The 13,881-nt window shown below is 42.3% G+C and overlaps 2 protein-coding genes across 4 annotated transcripts; one reads left to right on the top strand and one right to left on the bottom strand.

Moving 5' to 3' along the window:
• Positions 1-749: 749 nt before the first annotated feature.
• asphd2 (aspartate beta-hydroxylase domain containing 2) lies at positions 750-6,401 on the bottom strand. Of its 3 annotated transcripts, none has more exons than XM_028415165.1 (5): positions 6,287-6,395; positions 6,084-6,158; positions 3,815-5,017; positions 3,350-3,463; positions 750-3,107 (listed from the first exon to the last, which is right to left on the bottom strand). In XM_028415165.1, the coding sequence occupies exons 3-5, from the start codon at positions 4,677-4,679 to the stop codon at positions 2,977-2,979; spliced, it is 1,110 nt and encodes a 369-aa protein (XP_028270966.1). In that variant the 5' UTR covers positions 4,680-5,017; positions 6,084-6,158; positions 6,287-6,395; the 3' UTR covers positions 750-2,976. The 3 variants fall into 3 exon arrangements, with proteins under 3 accessions (XP_028270966.1, XP_028270967.1, XP_028270968.1); XM_028415166.1 differs by having other exon boundaries at positions 6,088-6,158; XM_028415167.1 differs by lacking the exon at positions 6,084-6,158 and having other exon boundaries at positions 6,287-6,401.
• A 972-nt stretch (positions 6,402-7,373) lies between these two features.
• ggt5a (gamma-glutamyltransferase 5a) lies at positions 7,374-13,881 on the top strand. The gene is made up of 12 exons (XM_028414095.1): positions 7,374-7,546; positions 7,882-8,009; positions 8,100-8,195; positions 8,790-8,976; positions 9,053-9,213; positions 9,450-9,596; positions 9,710-9,840; positions 10,228-10,412; positions 11,047-11,138; positions 12,848-12,954; positions 13,138-13,248; positions 13,335-13,881. Exons 1-12 carry the CDS (start codon positions 7,374-7,376, stop codon positions 13,479-13,481), a joined length of 1,665 nt encoding a protein of 554 aa, XP_028269896.1. The 3' UTR covers positions 13,482-13,881.

Below are 13,881 nucleotides of genomic sequence, written 5' to 3'. Positions count from 1 at the left end.
ATGATATCACTTTGTATGCTAAGGTCCCTGGACAGCTTACACTAGATTACATGACAGACACCAATCTGCATCATTTGTCCTATAAGTCTATATATTTCATAATCTTTGTGCATACATCTGTATAAACTGTCTTCCTTCTGCTTTCCCTCAGCTGTCTGGTTTAGCACACTCAGCAGTTGGATCTAACCCCTGCACTGCCTACTTAATAATTCACCAAGCATGACACATATTAACAATTTTGGCCCATACAGATACAAGCAACAAGGTCTTTGTTTTGTGTTACTTCGGCCACACACATGCTTCTGCAGAGCTATAAAGCCTATATGAAACACTATCCCTAAATATTTCATTAGGATTGATAGATGTACATTTTAGGGCCATTTTTAAACCCATGAGCCCAAAAAAAACAGAATGACAACCCTGCTGTTTGTGTTTGACACATATAATTACCTCAGAATGTTAGTGCTCCTGGCTCCATATCCTCTAGGGGCAATGCAGCTCTTACAGGAAATGACTGCTGTTGCAATGAGAAAACAGAGCGAGTGACAACATTGTTGCAGTGTTACGCCTCCATGTGCCACTACTACAAAACTGCATCTGGATGAGGTGAAACTCCACAGTTCAGTGTCCGCCAGGCCTTTATAACAACTACAGCGTTTAATCAATAACTGAGCATAGAGGCTTCCTTCAGTGAGCTGTAAAATCTCAGACCTCAGATGTTGTAAAGTAAGACGTCTGAAACCAGCAGGTTAAATAAGACCATTTATTAAATGTACAGAAATACTGTTCAAAATCCACACAAGAACGTGTTAAAGGACAAATCCTTGATCCAAATGTAAACTAAATGGTTGCCCCATCATATGCAAAGCAAATGCTTTTGGGAATGACGCTTTTAATACTCTAAGATGGATTAACAGCACTCCTGATTTTAAACCTCATCATGGACAGCTCAATGTGAGTGTCACCCAATGTAAACAGCTCTCAAATGATCAGACCTTTGTAAACATTAGAACTGTATTAATGGGTATCTTGAATTGTAATGGACTAGTAAAGCAGCTGAAGAGTCGTTTTCACTTTCACAAATATATCCATGGCGAGCTGTGGAAGATGTAGTAAGGATTGTGGCTATAAAGTACAGTGATTCAAATCAATAATAATAAAAAAATCATCACAGAACAACAGAGATCATACTTCATAAACATTTTACAGAATATACAAATTCAATCTATCAAAAATGATGGCATGGTTTTGGAATGGAGAATGAAAATGCAACCACGTTAGCTTTAAATCAAGACAACACAATAGTTAAAGCACTGGAAACAATCGTTTCGAACATCTCAGACCATTCCTTCCGTTTCTTTTGATATTTACAGAAATACAAACCTGATATCAAACATGACCCAGTTACGAGGGTTTATTAAATTTACAAAAAAACCCCAACACTTCCTCTCCAGTGTTACAGCAGCACAGGCCAGCTCACACCATGTGACCTACAAGTGTGCTTGTCTAACCATGTCTCGTGAAAGCAGGACTGATTTTCAAAGGGGAGCACATTAAACGAACACGGTGGCGGGCGCCATGACAGAGACATTAGTTTTTTGTCTGTAAACATTCATGTCATGATCGACATTGGACCTCAATTACCAAACCACATATGGATTCATTTGTTTGCCCCTAATATTGATAAGCAAAGGACCTTTCACTGTTATAACACTGTATGTCTGTAACAGTTACCAGTTTAGATCATTGGGGCTTTATCTCGGCTAATACACACCGGGACAATAATTCCTTAACTTGATCATTAATTATGCTGTGGTTTATACAAATCATAATGAACATACAATCACTGACACTATGTCAACATTCCGCCAGAGGGAGAGTGTACAGATGTAAACAGTCTCATGTCTGTCCTACTTTTTGTGCAAACCTGTAGATGATTATGTATCGGTTTCAATCAAGATTATAAGTGTGGCGGGTCATAATGAGTCATATAAAAAGTTGACGTTCCAAATTGTTTTAGCCCTTGTGTGTTATAATGTGCCTTTTTTGAGTCAAAGATTCTGACACATATATAGCCAAGAGAAGAGGTTATATGTGTCCATGATGTGATGCATTAATGCAGGTGTCCCAATATATGATTATTGACAATATTCATAACATTTAAAAAGAAATACTGTTAAAAACACACACTTTATGCTTTCTCTTTGTCCTGTGCTGTGGTATTGCACCTTAACTCTGGCTGGTTACTATTTTGTTAGATTGACACATGAAATAAGGTCTTAGGTCATATGTTAGTCAGAGTCGCAGTGGCTTAGTTGTATTTTTAAAGCTTAATGTTAACATGGCAAAGGATTGGACAACATTTTCTGTATTTCTATTAACCAGCATCAAACACCAGACAGAGCCAAAGATTCAACTTCTACTACTTGAGTCAAAAACTACTGATTTATTTAACAAAAGGGCCATGACAAGTGTAGTGAATACTGTGACAGCCCTGGTATGATATAATATATGATATGACAGGAGCTGCACATATATTAATAACCCTGCTTCAAAACTGGGCCTAAAGTTTGATATGGACGTGTGAGTAACATCATGTATCTTCATGTAAGAAAACTATCAATGACTCACATACTGAAATGTGGCGACCATTTTATCAGTACTTAATCAAATAAAATGGCTGCGTGGACACCTGCTAAGTTTAGGGTTAAAAAAATAAGCGTATGTTTTTGTAAAGTATAAGCTGTATTTTAATCAGTTCAGGCAGAAAAAATGAGATTGCTAAAAGAGGCCCAATGTTTGGTCATTTTCTAAGAAGAGTTATGAGCAATACTGTGAAAGCTGTAGAATATATACACAGTGTATGTGAGAGCTGGTCTGGTGGCAGAAAAAAAGAGTTGCTCCCCAATCCTACAGACTCTTCCCTAAAAGGCCATCTGTTCCCCTTTTTGTAGTCATCATTTCTCACTCACTCCTCTATTTTCCTTCCTTGTCTTCCAAGCGGCCCGGAGTAAAAATGTAGTCCAAAGCTTGTCTCTCAGCAGCGGCCACATTGGGGTGCCACAGGTCCACCATGAACACCACCCTGGGTCCATCTTCTCCGCTGCCTACACAAACGAAGCAAATAGATAAATAGATAGATAAATAAATAAATAACTCAAAATCAAGAACCCCATTCTGTCACCTTCTTGAACAAATGTGGCTTTGACAGCCATGTCAAAGCCACATTAAAAAAGGTTTTCTAAATTTCTCCAGCGATTAGATTATACCATTTTTAGGTCAATCCACTTACCACGAAGAAATAAATGACAGAGTGCAAGAAAAAGGTTCAGTTTTAATCCCTTCTTACCCTCATGGAAAGCCCTGTGGAGGAAGGAGTCGTCGAAAAGCAGACAGCTGCCCTCAGACCAGCACTGAGGCTCTCCACCAACTACAAGTTCACAGGAAGGGGGCACTCTGAGACCTACCAGAGAAAAGGTTCATCCATGTGTTATTATAGGATTTTAGAGTCCAGGATCCACATCTCATTATATGGACAGTTAATATGTATTAGTGCATGCAGTTTTAAAAGATGTTAACATAAAAATAAATATTACTTATTAGTGCTAACTGAAAAAAGAATCAAAGCTCAGGTGCTCTGAAAACAATAAAACCTTTAGAACACAATCATGCATCTCTGTGCCTCAAGAGAATTAAGCATCTGATTCAGTGTGTTGCTCCTCCTCTCTGTGTTTAATGCTGAAATCATCTGCTGTTTTGTTGAGTTTACCACACACTGAGCCTCATCAGTTTCAGTTCACTAAGCTCATCTTACCCAGGTGGCAGCGCAGCCTGACATTTGTTGGGCCGTAATGCTCAGTGATGAGCGCTCCAGGCGTCAGCACAGAGAAGCAGGCATTCCCAAATACGTTGTTGGCAATGAAGGTGCGCAGCTGGCCCAGCACCCTCCATGCCCGGGGACATCTCCTGACATTAAGAACCAGAGGGGTGCCTTGGTTGACCAAGTAGTAGGTCCACCACTGCCCACGAGGAGTGCTGTTAGCTTTCCACCCTGGTGGGAGGGAGGAGCCACTACGGGCTGGAGGTTGGTGGTAGATGCTCTCAAACTCAGCCAGAAGGGCGGGGAAGCTCTGCTCAAGCAGCTCTACGTCATGTCTCTGCACTTCTCTGGAGAAGAAAGGGGCTGACGGCAGGTCGGGAAGGAAGAAGACCTCTGGCCGCTGGATGGTGGGTCGGCTGTTAAGGTATCGGCCCTGGTCACGGACTCCTTTGTGCACCCTCCCCATACCTGACCAGGTATAGCGCTTGGCGTATTCCTGCAGACTGTGATAGAGCCTCTGGTTCAGACTCTCTCCAGCGCTGGTACAGCGGAAGCACTCTGATGACTGGCAGAAAGCGAAGCCATTCTGCTCTTCCAACAAGGATCCATGCTTCCCTTTCCCTCTGCCACGACAGTCTGAACTCATGAACCCCCCCACCACCCCTCCAATTCGGCTTGTTCCTGCCAGATACCTCCCACGTAGAGGACTGGAGCCATGTTCCCGGCCCACCCTGTAACAATACCACATGAAGAGCAGCAGCACACACATGGCTATGGCAAAAGCACAGATTTCACACTCTCGTATGGACTGCATCCCCCCAGCCACCATCTCTCTCACACTCTCCAGTGACCACTCCATTTTCAGGTCGTCTCTGGACTGCTGAATCTGACGGAAAAACAAAGTGCTGATGAAGGATCGGCTAACGTGTCTGTTCTTGACTGTGACTGGAAGGGGCCTTAAACCACACGCAGGGTGTTAGTGAGTCTAATGTCAAGCAACTGTTATCACCCCGCCGACGTAAACAGTCTGCTGATTTGATGTGACACACTCGCTCTTCAGTCCTAACATTTCAGCACTCTGCAACAAGGGAAGGTCTCTCCTTGCATGATGTCTGGCTGTGCGGTATTTGTGTTGCTCCCTCTCTTGTTCTTTCAGACAAATGCAGACAGACACTGCGCCTTAGGGTTATCTGTTCTCTGAAAACACAAAGAGAAGGAGAGAGAGAGAGGTGGGGATGAGAAGAGAAGAAGATGTTGTACCTGATGTTAGGAAGATGCTGTGGCACCTGATGTTTTTACTGTTATGTGTTTATTCGATACAGGCATCGGTGAAAAACACTGTCTTTCAGTGTTTGACAGCAAATTCCCATCCTGTATCCACTGCATGTAAAAGCACACCTGCTGGAACTCACCCACACACTGTGGACTTCAAAATGACTGCGCCTGGTGTGCACACACACACACACACACATAGTTAACAGAATTTGGAATTCAGCTTTCCACACACACACACACACACATCCCTGTACTGCACTGTACAAAACCATGAGTCATGGGCACATTGCTGCATTTAACACAATTCGCTTCCTTTGTTTTAAAAGAAAATGTTTTTGCGCACCACGTGCACACGCGCGCGCACGCAACAGTGAATTATGTAAACGTAAACAGTGTCGAAACCCACCCACATTATAATTGGCATTCATAGGTTGCTCAGCAGGAGCTGCATAAATGGATCCTCAGGGGGGGAGGGAAGCTGTGGTCTGTGTAAGCGTATGCTGTCTAAGTATAAAAACAGACTGGATTACATGAGTATGATTATATAATGATAATGGACCAGCAGCCAAAACGGCGAGGAGTGCAATGCGTCAAGTGTGATCAGAACTCCACGATGCGCGCTCACCAAAAATGGTCGGGTGAATCCTGCTCCAACAGATCCTCCCCTACATCCTGTCTGACAGCATCAAGACGCCCCCACAGCCCCTCCAACACACACACTCCAGCTGCTTTTAGGACAGACTGGCCATCAAACCCCGCCGAGAATCCATGTAAAACACACATCCTTCCCCATTAATCCACATACTCCACTCTTCTCCACCCGGAGCTCCTGCCACCAAGGCCAAGATGCCATACAAACTGATGGCCATAATACTGATGATGTATCGCTCTCTAACCCCCAGTAAACACGCCGTTAGCAAACCAACCGAGCTCATGTTTCCTCATCTAAAGCTACGTGGCTGATTCGTGCACAGTTTTGCATCCATACCTACTCAACATTCATGACTGTGGCCGGTGGAGAGGAGAGGCGCACAGGTGTTTCTCCAGACGAAGCTGCGCACCACTGCAGTGCACAAAGTAGACGGGTATCACTCGCCAACATAATAGAAAACAGCTCCAACATGGACATTAAAAAAGTCCTGGAACCGTCAAGCACTGTATTATAGAAAAACAAATGGAAAGCTGTCCTACCGACGCGGTGCCTCCCTGTCTGGCTGTCTGTGCAGAACAGCAGCGTCGGATAGGCTTCTGATAATATTGATGTAAATACTCAAGCTCCACCAAGGGAAGACACCCAGCGTCAAACAAACACAGGAACATAACACATTTCCGTTCCTACCTTTCAAAATAAAATAGATGTCTTTATTAAAGATGGTGGTGGTGGTGGTGGTGGTCTGTAACCACTTTAACCAACAGTAATAATGTGACCTAAGGAAGGGATCTTAAAATTTGGTCCTCCAGACCCCAAAAATCCAACCAACCACTAAAATGTAAGTCTTTATTGCTGTATGTTAATTATATTAGCTGATTAAACCATAATTGAGATCCATTATCTGTGGTCAGTTGTTTTACTTTGAAGGTAACGTTGCCCTACTTCCGGTTTTGCTCTTATAGTCCATTGACTTGACAGAGTTCAGATCTCTTCCGCATGTCTAAAGGCTCGCCCATCGACTACTGTTTGACACAGCTGCAGACAGCATTTCCCAAGATGCTTTGCAGCTTGCATGTGTTTTACCCTCAGCAGTCACAGAGCAGTGGTTTGATGGTGATATTTCATGACAAAGCATAGCAACACGGCACACAGCTTTTCCTCGAAGCATCCAGCTCCTGTAGACCAAGCTCTCACACTGCAAAGGCCTGCCCCACTCTCTGTTTACATCTGTTTTACAATACTTTCATGTCAATAGCTTAATTACTGTATCCATTAATCCTGTAACCACGTAAATCCTAATGACAGCAGTGGCAAACTTCGTAAACAACTGTTACAGTGTTTTAAAAGGTTACAAGTATCACTGTTTTGTGCCCTACTTTTATTTTGCTTTGTTAGTGGAGGAGCCTACATCTGTGCCAGACTCTTGGCACCGACCCAAGTATAGGCTACAGTATGTTTGGAGTTGAAACCAAAACATTTACAACTTTTCACCCCCTCCTTTTCATGCGCACCGGGATGGAGGTGGAGCCAGACTGATGGAGCAACCGGTTTCTTAGTTATTCTTTCAGTCAGTCAAAGTTGTTGAACAGGGTATAACCTATCATGGTCAGATAAAACTCCAAAGCCATGGCGAGGTCAAAGGCGAGGGTGTACACTTGTTGCGCACTCATGCTGTTGTGCGTAATTTCTATAATTGTGTGTATTTGTGTACTTATGAGGCCCAGGGGCAAGTGCCCAGAAGACACTTTCTCAAAAGCTGCAGTGGCTGCAGATTCCGGGAAATGTTCAGAAATTGGACGGTGAGTGGCATTTTACACTTCTGATGGATGCTACTAAAAAAATAATAATTGCAGCAGATTTTCCAATGACGCACAATATCCTATCCACATTCTGTTTTTATCAGCGAACTTTGCCTGCATAATCACGATCTATATGCTACACTTGTATTTGTACATGTGTTCTTACCTAATCGTAAGAGAAATAAGAAAATTAGACATTTTTATAGCATTTATTCATAAGGAAACCGACGCGCTTTACATAACAGCAACCTATGTAAACATTTAAAGCGCCATTTCTTGGGAAGTATCCTCCACCCGGCAGCTGTAGCGCAAAATAAACTGACGTTTCTTTATAGGGACATCCTTCAAAGAGGAGGCTCGGCGGTAGATGGCGCCATTGCTACGCTGCTGTGCACCTCAATCATGAACCCGCAGAGTATGGGCATTGGAGGGGGGTCCATATTCACAGTGATGGACAGCTCTGGTAACAGACACAGTCTCATTGGGCCAAATGCTCTGATGAAGCACCCAGTGTCCAACTGGGAATAATTGAGGATGTCTCATCTTTTTAAAGGTAAAGTAACAATCATCAACTCCAGAGAGACTGTACCCAAAAATGTGACACCGGATCTGTTGAAGTCATGTCCCAAGACCTTCACACTGGTGGCAGGTAGAGCTCAGCTTATCACTAAAATGCATCTGTTTGTTTCCTGTTTCTTTCAGCAGCAGCCTTTCTTGTTTTTCTTGCTCTGTCTGTTAGGTAGAAAAGCAAGGGTTTAGATTTGCCTGTGACTGAACGGAATTTAACCCTTCCTGCACCCAATGAGAATCTGTGGGGGATCAAATTATTGGTTGGAACATGTCCCCTCTGTCTATGATAAAACTACGACCTTGTAGAAAAGGTTGCAGGCTTAGTTTTTTTAGTTTAGCAGGAGTAACAAACTTTTACATGAGGACACAGATTAAGATTGAAGTTTTTCTGCTTTCTTACAGCTGATCCTTGTCAGGGCTTTTCATGTGGGTGGAATCTCTCTCTCTCTCACACACACACACAGATAGCCAGATAATAAAAATAAAAACATTTTGGTGGTAAATACACATGAGAGGATTTTTAATGCAATATTATATCCATTAAAATGTGTGTATGTGCCCTCAGAAATGTTAAGGTACATCATCATATAAGTGTAAGTGTTCTTTAATTTTCATTATAATTATATGCTATGTACTTGCCAGTATATTTACATTTATTCATCCATCCCTCCAGGTAGCAAGTGGATTGGGATCCCAGGTGAAATTCGAGGCTATGAAGTTGCACACAAGCTGTATGGGAAATTGCCATGGGCCGCCCTCTTCCAGCCAACCATCCAACTGGCCAGAGAGGGGTTCCCCATTCCTCCAGTTCAGGGTCGATACATCCCGTACATCGATTCAAATGAGACCCAGCCACTACGGTACAGTAGACGCCCGTGTGATTCACATGTGAGGCGCTGAAACACTCACCTTCCTCTCTTTGTCTTTGTCCTTTAGGAAGTTATATTCTGATAAGGATGGGAACTTGCTTAAAACTGGTGATATAGTGAAATTTGAGAAACTAGCAGACACTTTGGAGATGATTGCAAACCACGGGCCCAACGCCTTTTACACCGGGAAAATAGCAGAGGATTTGATCCGTGACATTCAGGAGGCAGGTATTGTCAGACAGGGTTCATCATGCTTTCTTTTCCAACCCTTTTCTATGTGTGCCCGACACAATGATCTAATTACAAATGAACAAATCAATTGGGTGTGTAAAGCACTTCAGCGATCGTTCATAGTCTCCAGTGTGAGCTGCCTGGATCCATTAGACATCCTGATTATATGGCGCTCTGATGCATTTTGTTCAGTAGTGTTTAGAAGAACCATTTGTTTGGCTGTTTTCGCTCAGGAGGAACACTCACACTGCAGGACTTGGCAGAGTACAGTGTTACAGTGAGTGATGCGTGGGCCGTTCCTTTGGGAGCTTACCAGATGTACATACCCCCACCCCCTGCAGGAGGAATCATCCTCAGCCTCATCCTCAACATTATGAAAGGTGCTTGCTGGGTGCAGTCTCCCTTTTAAAAACACATTCAAATGATACAAAGGTGACTGCAAACATCTTTTGACCTAAAATAACACGGTTTTGTCAAATGCCTTTATTTTTAGGTTACCACTATAATTCAGCGTCTCTGACAGGCGAACAAAAGACACAGGTTTATCATCACTACGTGGAAGCTTTTAAGTTTGCTAACGGGTTAAAGAAACACATCAGAGATCCAAAGTTCAGCTCAGAAGTAGTGAGTACAGCAAATAAATCCACACCCTCCTATACCTGTAAAGTCCATCATTATTTTCATAACATAACATAACATAACATAACATAACATAACATAACATAACATAACATAACATAACATAACATAACATAACATAACATAACATAACATAAGCTCCAGCCCTCATGTGACTCTGTACAATGAGGGTTCAGAGGATGGATGCACCACTGAAATATCAGTGACATAACTAAAAATGTTTGGAACATAAAGGAGAGCTTGGGAGGCAGATACACAAAAATAACACAAGAGCTGGGTTGAAAACAGGCTGTAAATCCCTCTCAAATTTAGCTCTGGTTTAATATCTTTCTTGTAATCTCCCTGTCTGTGTTTTCTCTGTACTTCTCACAGATGGCAAAGAAATTCACAAAGGACAGCTTTGCCAACCACATACGCAGTTTGATCAGCAGCGACAAGACTCACGACGCCCAGTATTACAACATGACCCCGTATCTGGACAGCATGGGCACCACACATGTGTCTGTGCTGGCTGAGGACGGATCTGCTGTATCTGTCACCAGCACCATCAACCACATGTCAGTATCTGAGGAGCTCTGCCTCTCTCTACAATCATTCTGATGTCTGTTGTTTTGAAGCTAAAAGATTAAAAAGGTTTAAGAGATTAAGGAACAAATGTTTTTGTAGGAGGGTTTGAAAAGAAATCCATGCATGAGAACCCAGTCACTGACCAAAATCAATTTATACTAACACACACGTGCGTAGTTTTAGCATGGACGGAGGTGAAGTGTCCCCACCAATGTCCAGCGATTACTAAATAAATGATCCCCACCAATAATTCGATCCCCTCTTTGGGTGCAGGAAGGGTTAAATTCCATTATTTTCTGTCGTCCTACTGATAGATATCCTCCTGTCATCACTCAAAGCCCTTGATATTCTGATTCTGATTGGTTTATATGAAGGGCTCTGGTCCTACCGTAACACATATGGCCATGTGATTGGCTCTGCATTTCCCTGCTGTCACAATGTGCTACATTGGTTGGCAACGCCAAAACACATGCAAACAACAAGTGCAAGACAGTTGTAAGAATTTTAGGTCCCCACCAATGTCCAAAGCAAAGCTACGCCCTTGCTAACACTATGTTCTTTCTTCCTGACAGCAGTGGTTTACAAGTATCACCAGATCCTGTTTGTATTGTATTTTCTTGACAGATTTGGCTCCAAGATTTTCTCTTCAAGCACTGGAATTATTCTCAACAATGAGCTGTCTGACTTCTGTGGGAGAGCGGAGAGTCTCTTTCCTGGTAAACACAGCTACATGATGCTTTTTATATTTTATATTTCACAGTCATGAAATACAAGAAATACCAAGTATTTAGCAGGTGTTAAGTAAAGTTCAGTGACCCTCTCAGCATCAGTTCTAGCAATTAGTTTCTCTAAATACACGTCAAGCAGGTATCCACCCATCCATCCATCCATCCATCCATCCACCCACATGTAAAAAAAATACCCAGAAAAAAACAGAAAAGACAATAATTCAAATTATAAGGTTTTAAAAACCAAAGACACAGGATGTGGATTTAGTCCACAAACCAGCCATCCAAAGTCCTTATTATGGATGATTGTTAGTTAAATATGGATATCTCAGACTGTAATATAATGTTAAAAACATGAGTTATGTGCAGGGCTTCTTCTTGTTTTAGCTCAGATTCCCAAGACATGTTTTGCAGACAAATCCAGTCTGTTCTCTCCAACTGAGTTTATCAGAAATCCACCTGAAATTGTGCTGATGAGGGCAGAGGTTTTCTGGGGGTTGTTGAAATCCTTCTGAAGATAATTCTCAATAACTCTGTTCATATGCTGTAAAAATAATGTTTGGGGCAGATCAGGTGTCTTGGAGATAAGGATCTAAACATCTGAAACACTTTGCATAGAACTGTTTATTTTTATCAGATAAAAAAAGAGAAGCATATAGTTTAATACATTTATTCAAATGTGTATTGGTGAGCAGGAAGGAACACAGTATGTCTAACAGTACATGCTGTGTTCAGTCTGCCCATCATTGCCTGAGGACTTTTTCCTCATGCACAGGTTGTAATACCTTATGAAATGTGTAATCAGAGGGAAAATGACACAGATGTTTTAATAAGGATTAACTGTACTAACTTTGCTGATACCCAGACGTTTCCTATTGCCTGTTAGCATCAGATACCTTTTTTAAAATATATAGGTTTATGAACAAATGCTGAAACAACTAGTTGCATTTCTGAAGGCTGTGCATAGTGATGGACCTGTTATGATAATAGGAAATGTAAATAATTCCAGTTTTATTTGTATAGTGTCAGCTTTGCAGAAACCAGTCTGACATCTGAGCAAACAGTAACAGGAAGAAACCCCAAGCAGGAGTGTGGATCCTTTAATATTACAACTGTTTTATTAACATCACGACAATGAGGTCCACCATTTTCCCCCTGGAAACATTGTTATTGTCCTTGTGCTATTTGAAGATTATTTTCTATTTGTAGACCTGTTTTCAGTTGTCTTCAGTTTGTGTGTGGGACATGGAATGTGTACATGGGCCTAAGGATTGGTAGCTTAGCTTGTACATACCTAACTCCTACAGTTGAGTTAATTCAGATAAGTGATGGTAGTCTACTTGTCTCCTTAGGCACACATCACATGTCATTGAATCATGTTAATCAATTACAGTGCATAAACATTTGACCAATATAAGTAAAGTCCCTCAAGCCTCAGATTATATCTGGCTAGACTTGGCACTGTTTCTCTGTGCACACATTGTACTGTGGCCTTTTCTTTAATGTTCACTATTGTCTGATGCTGAACAAAAGTAAAGACACATGTCAGGGTTGAATAGATGTCCTTCCCATCATTCAAAGTCACTCGTCTGATTAGATTTATAATCATTTTCTTCCTGTTCCTCTCACATTGATGAGTCTGAATTGCAGCTGTCTGTCCTGTCAGTCAACGCTTTTGTTGTTTTTTTTTGTCGCAGGGGAACAACCTCCCTCCTCCATGGCCCCCACTGTGATCAAGTCACAGTCAAAGACGCTGGTGATTGGATCGACTGGTGGGAGTATGATCACGACTGGGATGGCCTCGGTGCGTGTCCATGGCAATCACACTAAGTGCCATTAAGATAAATTGCTGCCGACTAATGCCCCTCACAGTTGTCATAGCAAGTGCTGTCTTCATAAGTGTCCCTACCATGTCCATAATCTTCTCTATAATCATCACTTTCCCGTCTGGCAGATTGCAATGTATTGTTCTGTCTCTCTCTTCCAGGCGCTCATGAACCACCTTTGGTTTGGAAAGAGCCTTAAGGAGGCAATTGCTGCTCCGGTTGTGTTTGTGGATTCTGAAAATGCCGTCAAATTTGAATCCAGCTTTGATAAGGTAACACACTGTATGATATTAAATAACAACAACACATCATCCTGCTATTGTTTTACCTGAGTCCCCTCCACTCTTTGTCCCTTCAGAATGTAATTGAAGGACTAAAAGCTCTGGGACACAATCATCAAACAGCAAAGTATTTCTACAACGTGGTTAATGCTGTGGAGAAAGAGGACGGCTGCATCAGGGCAGTGTCAGATGCCAGGAAACTGGGTGAACCAGCCGGTTACTGAGACCAATGTGATGCATGACCCGAAGGTTACGGAGAACTTTCTGCAGCCAGACAAACCCAGAGAATCTGTGCAGCAGATGGTGTCTGTCCTGCTGGAAAATCACAGACTCGTTCCTCAGCTGAACACCTGCAGTCATGTAGCACACAAACAGTGACATGATGTTTTTGTGCTGTGCAGGCGAAAGGACAGCTCATATTCGTGTCTGTATCTGACCTCATGCGACTTTTACCCGCATGCCATTCATCCCACTTTTGCTATTCCTTGTGTTTCCACAGGGGTCAAAATTGAGCCATGCTCCTCTTTTCTATCTCCCAGTTGACATGCTCACCTCTGAAATGTAGCAGCTAACCTTTCCTATTTGCAATTGAGTTATGCTTTCATCCTTTGCATAGAGGTTGTT

Source organism: Parambassis ranga, chromosome 9, assembly GCF_900634625.1.
Source record: "Parambassis ranga chromosome 9, fParRan2.1, whole genome shotgun sequence".
NCBI lineage: Eukaryota > Metazoa > Chordata > Actinopteri > Ambassidae > Parambassis > Parambassis ranga.
This window is presented reverse-complemented; position numbering and strand designations above follow the sequence as displayed.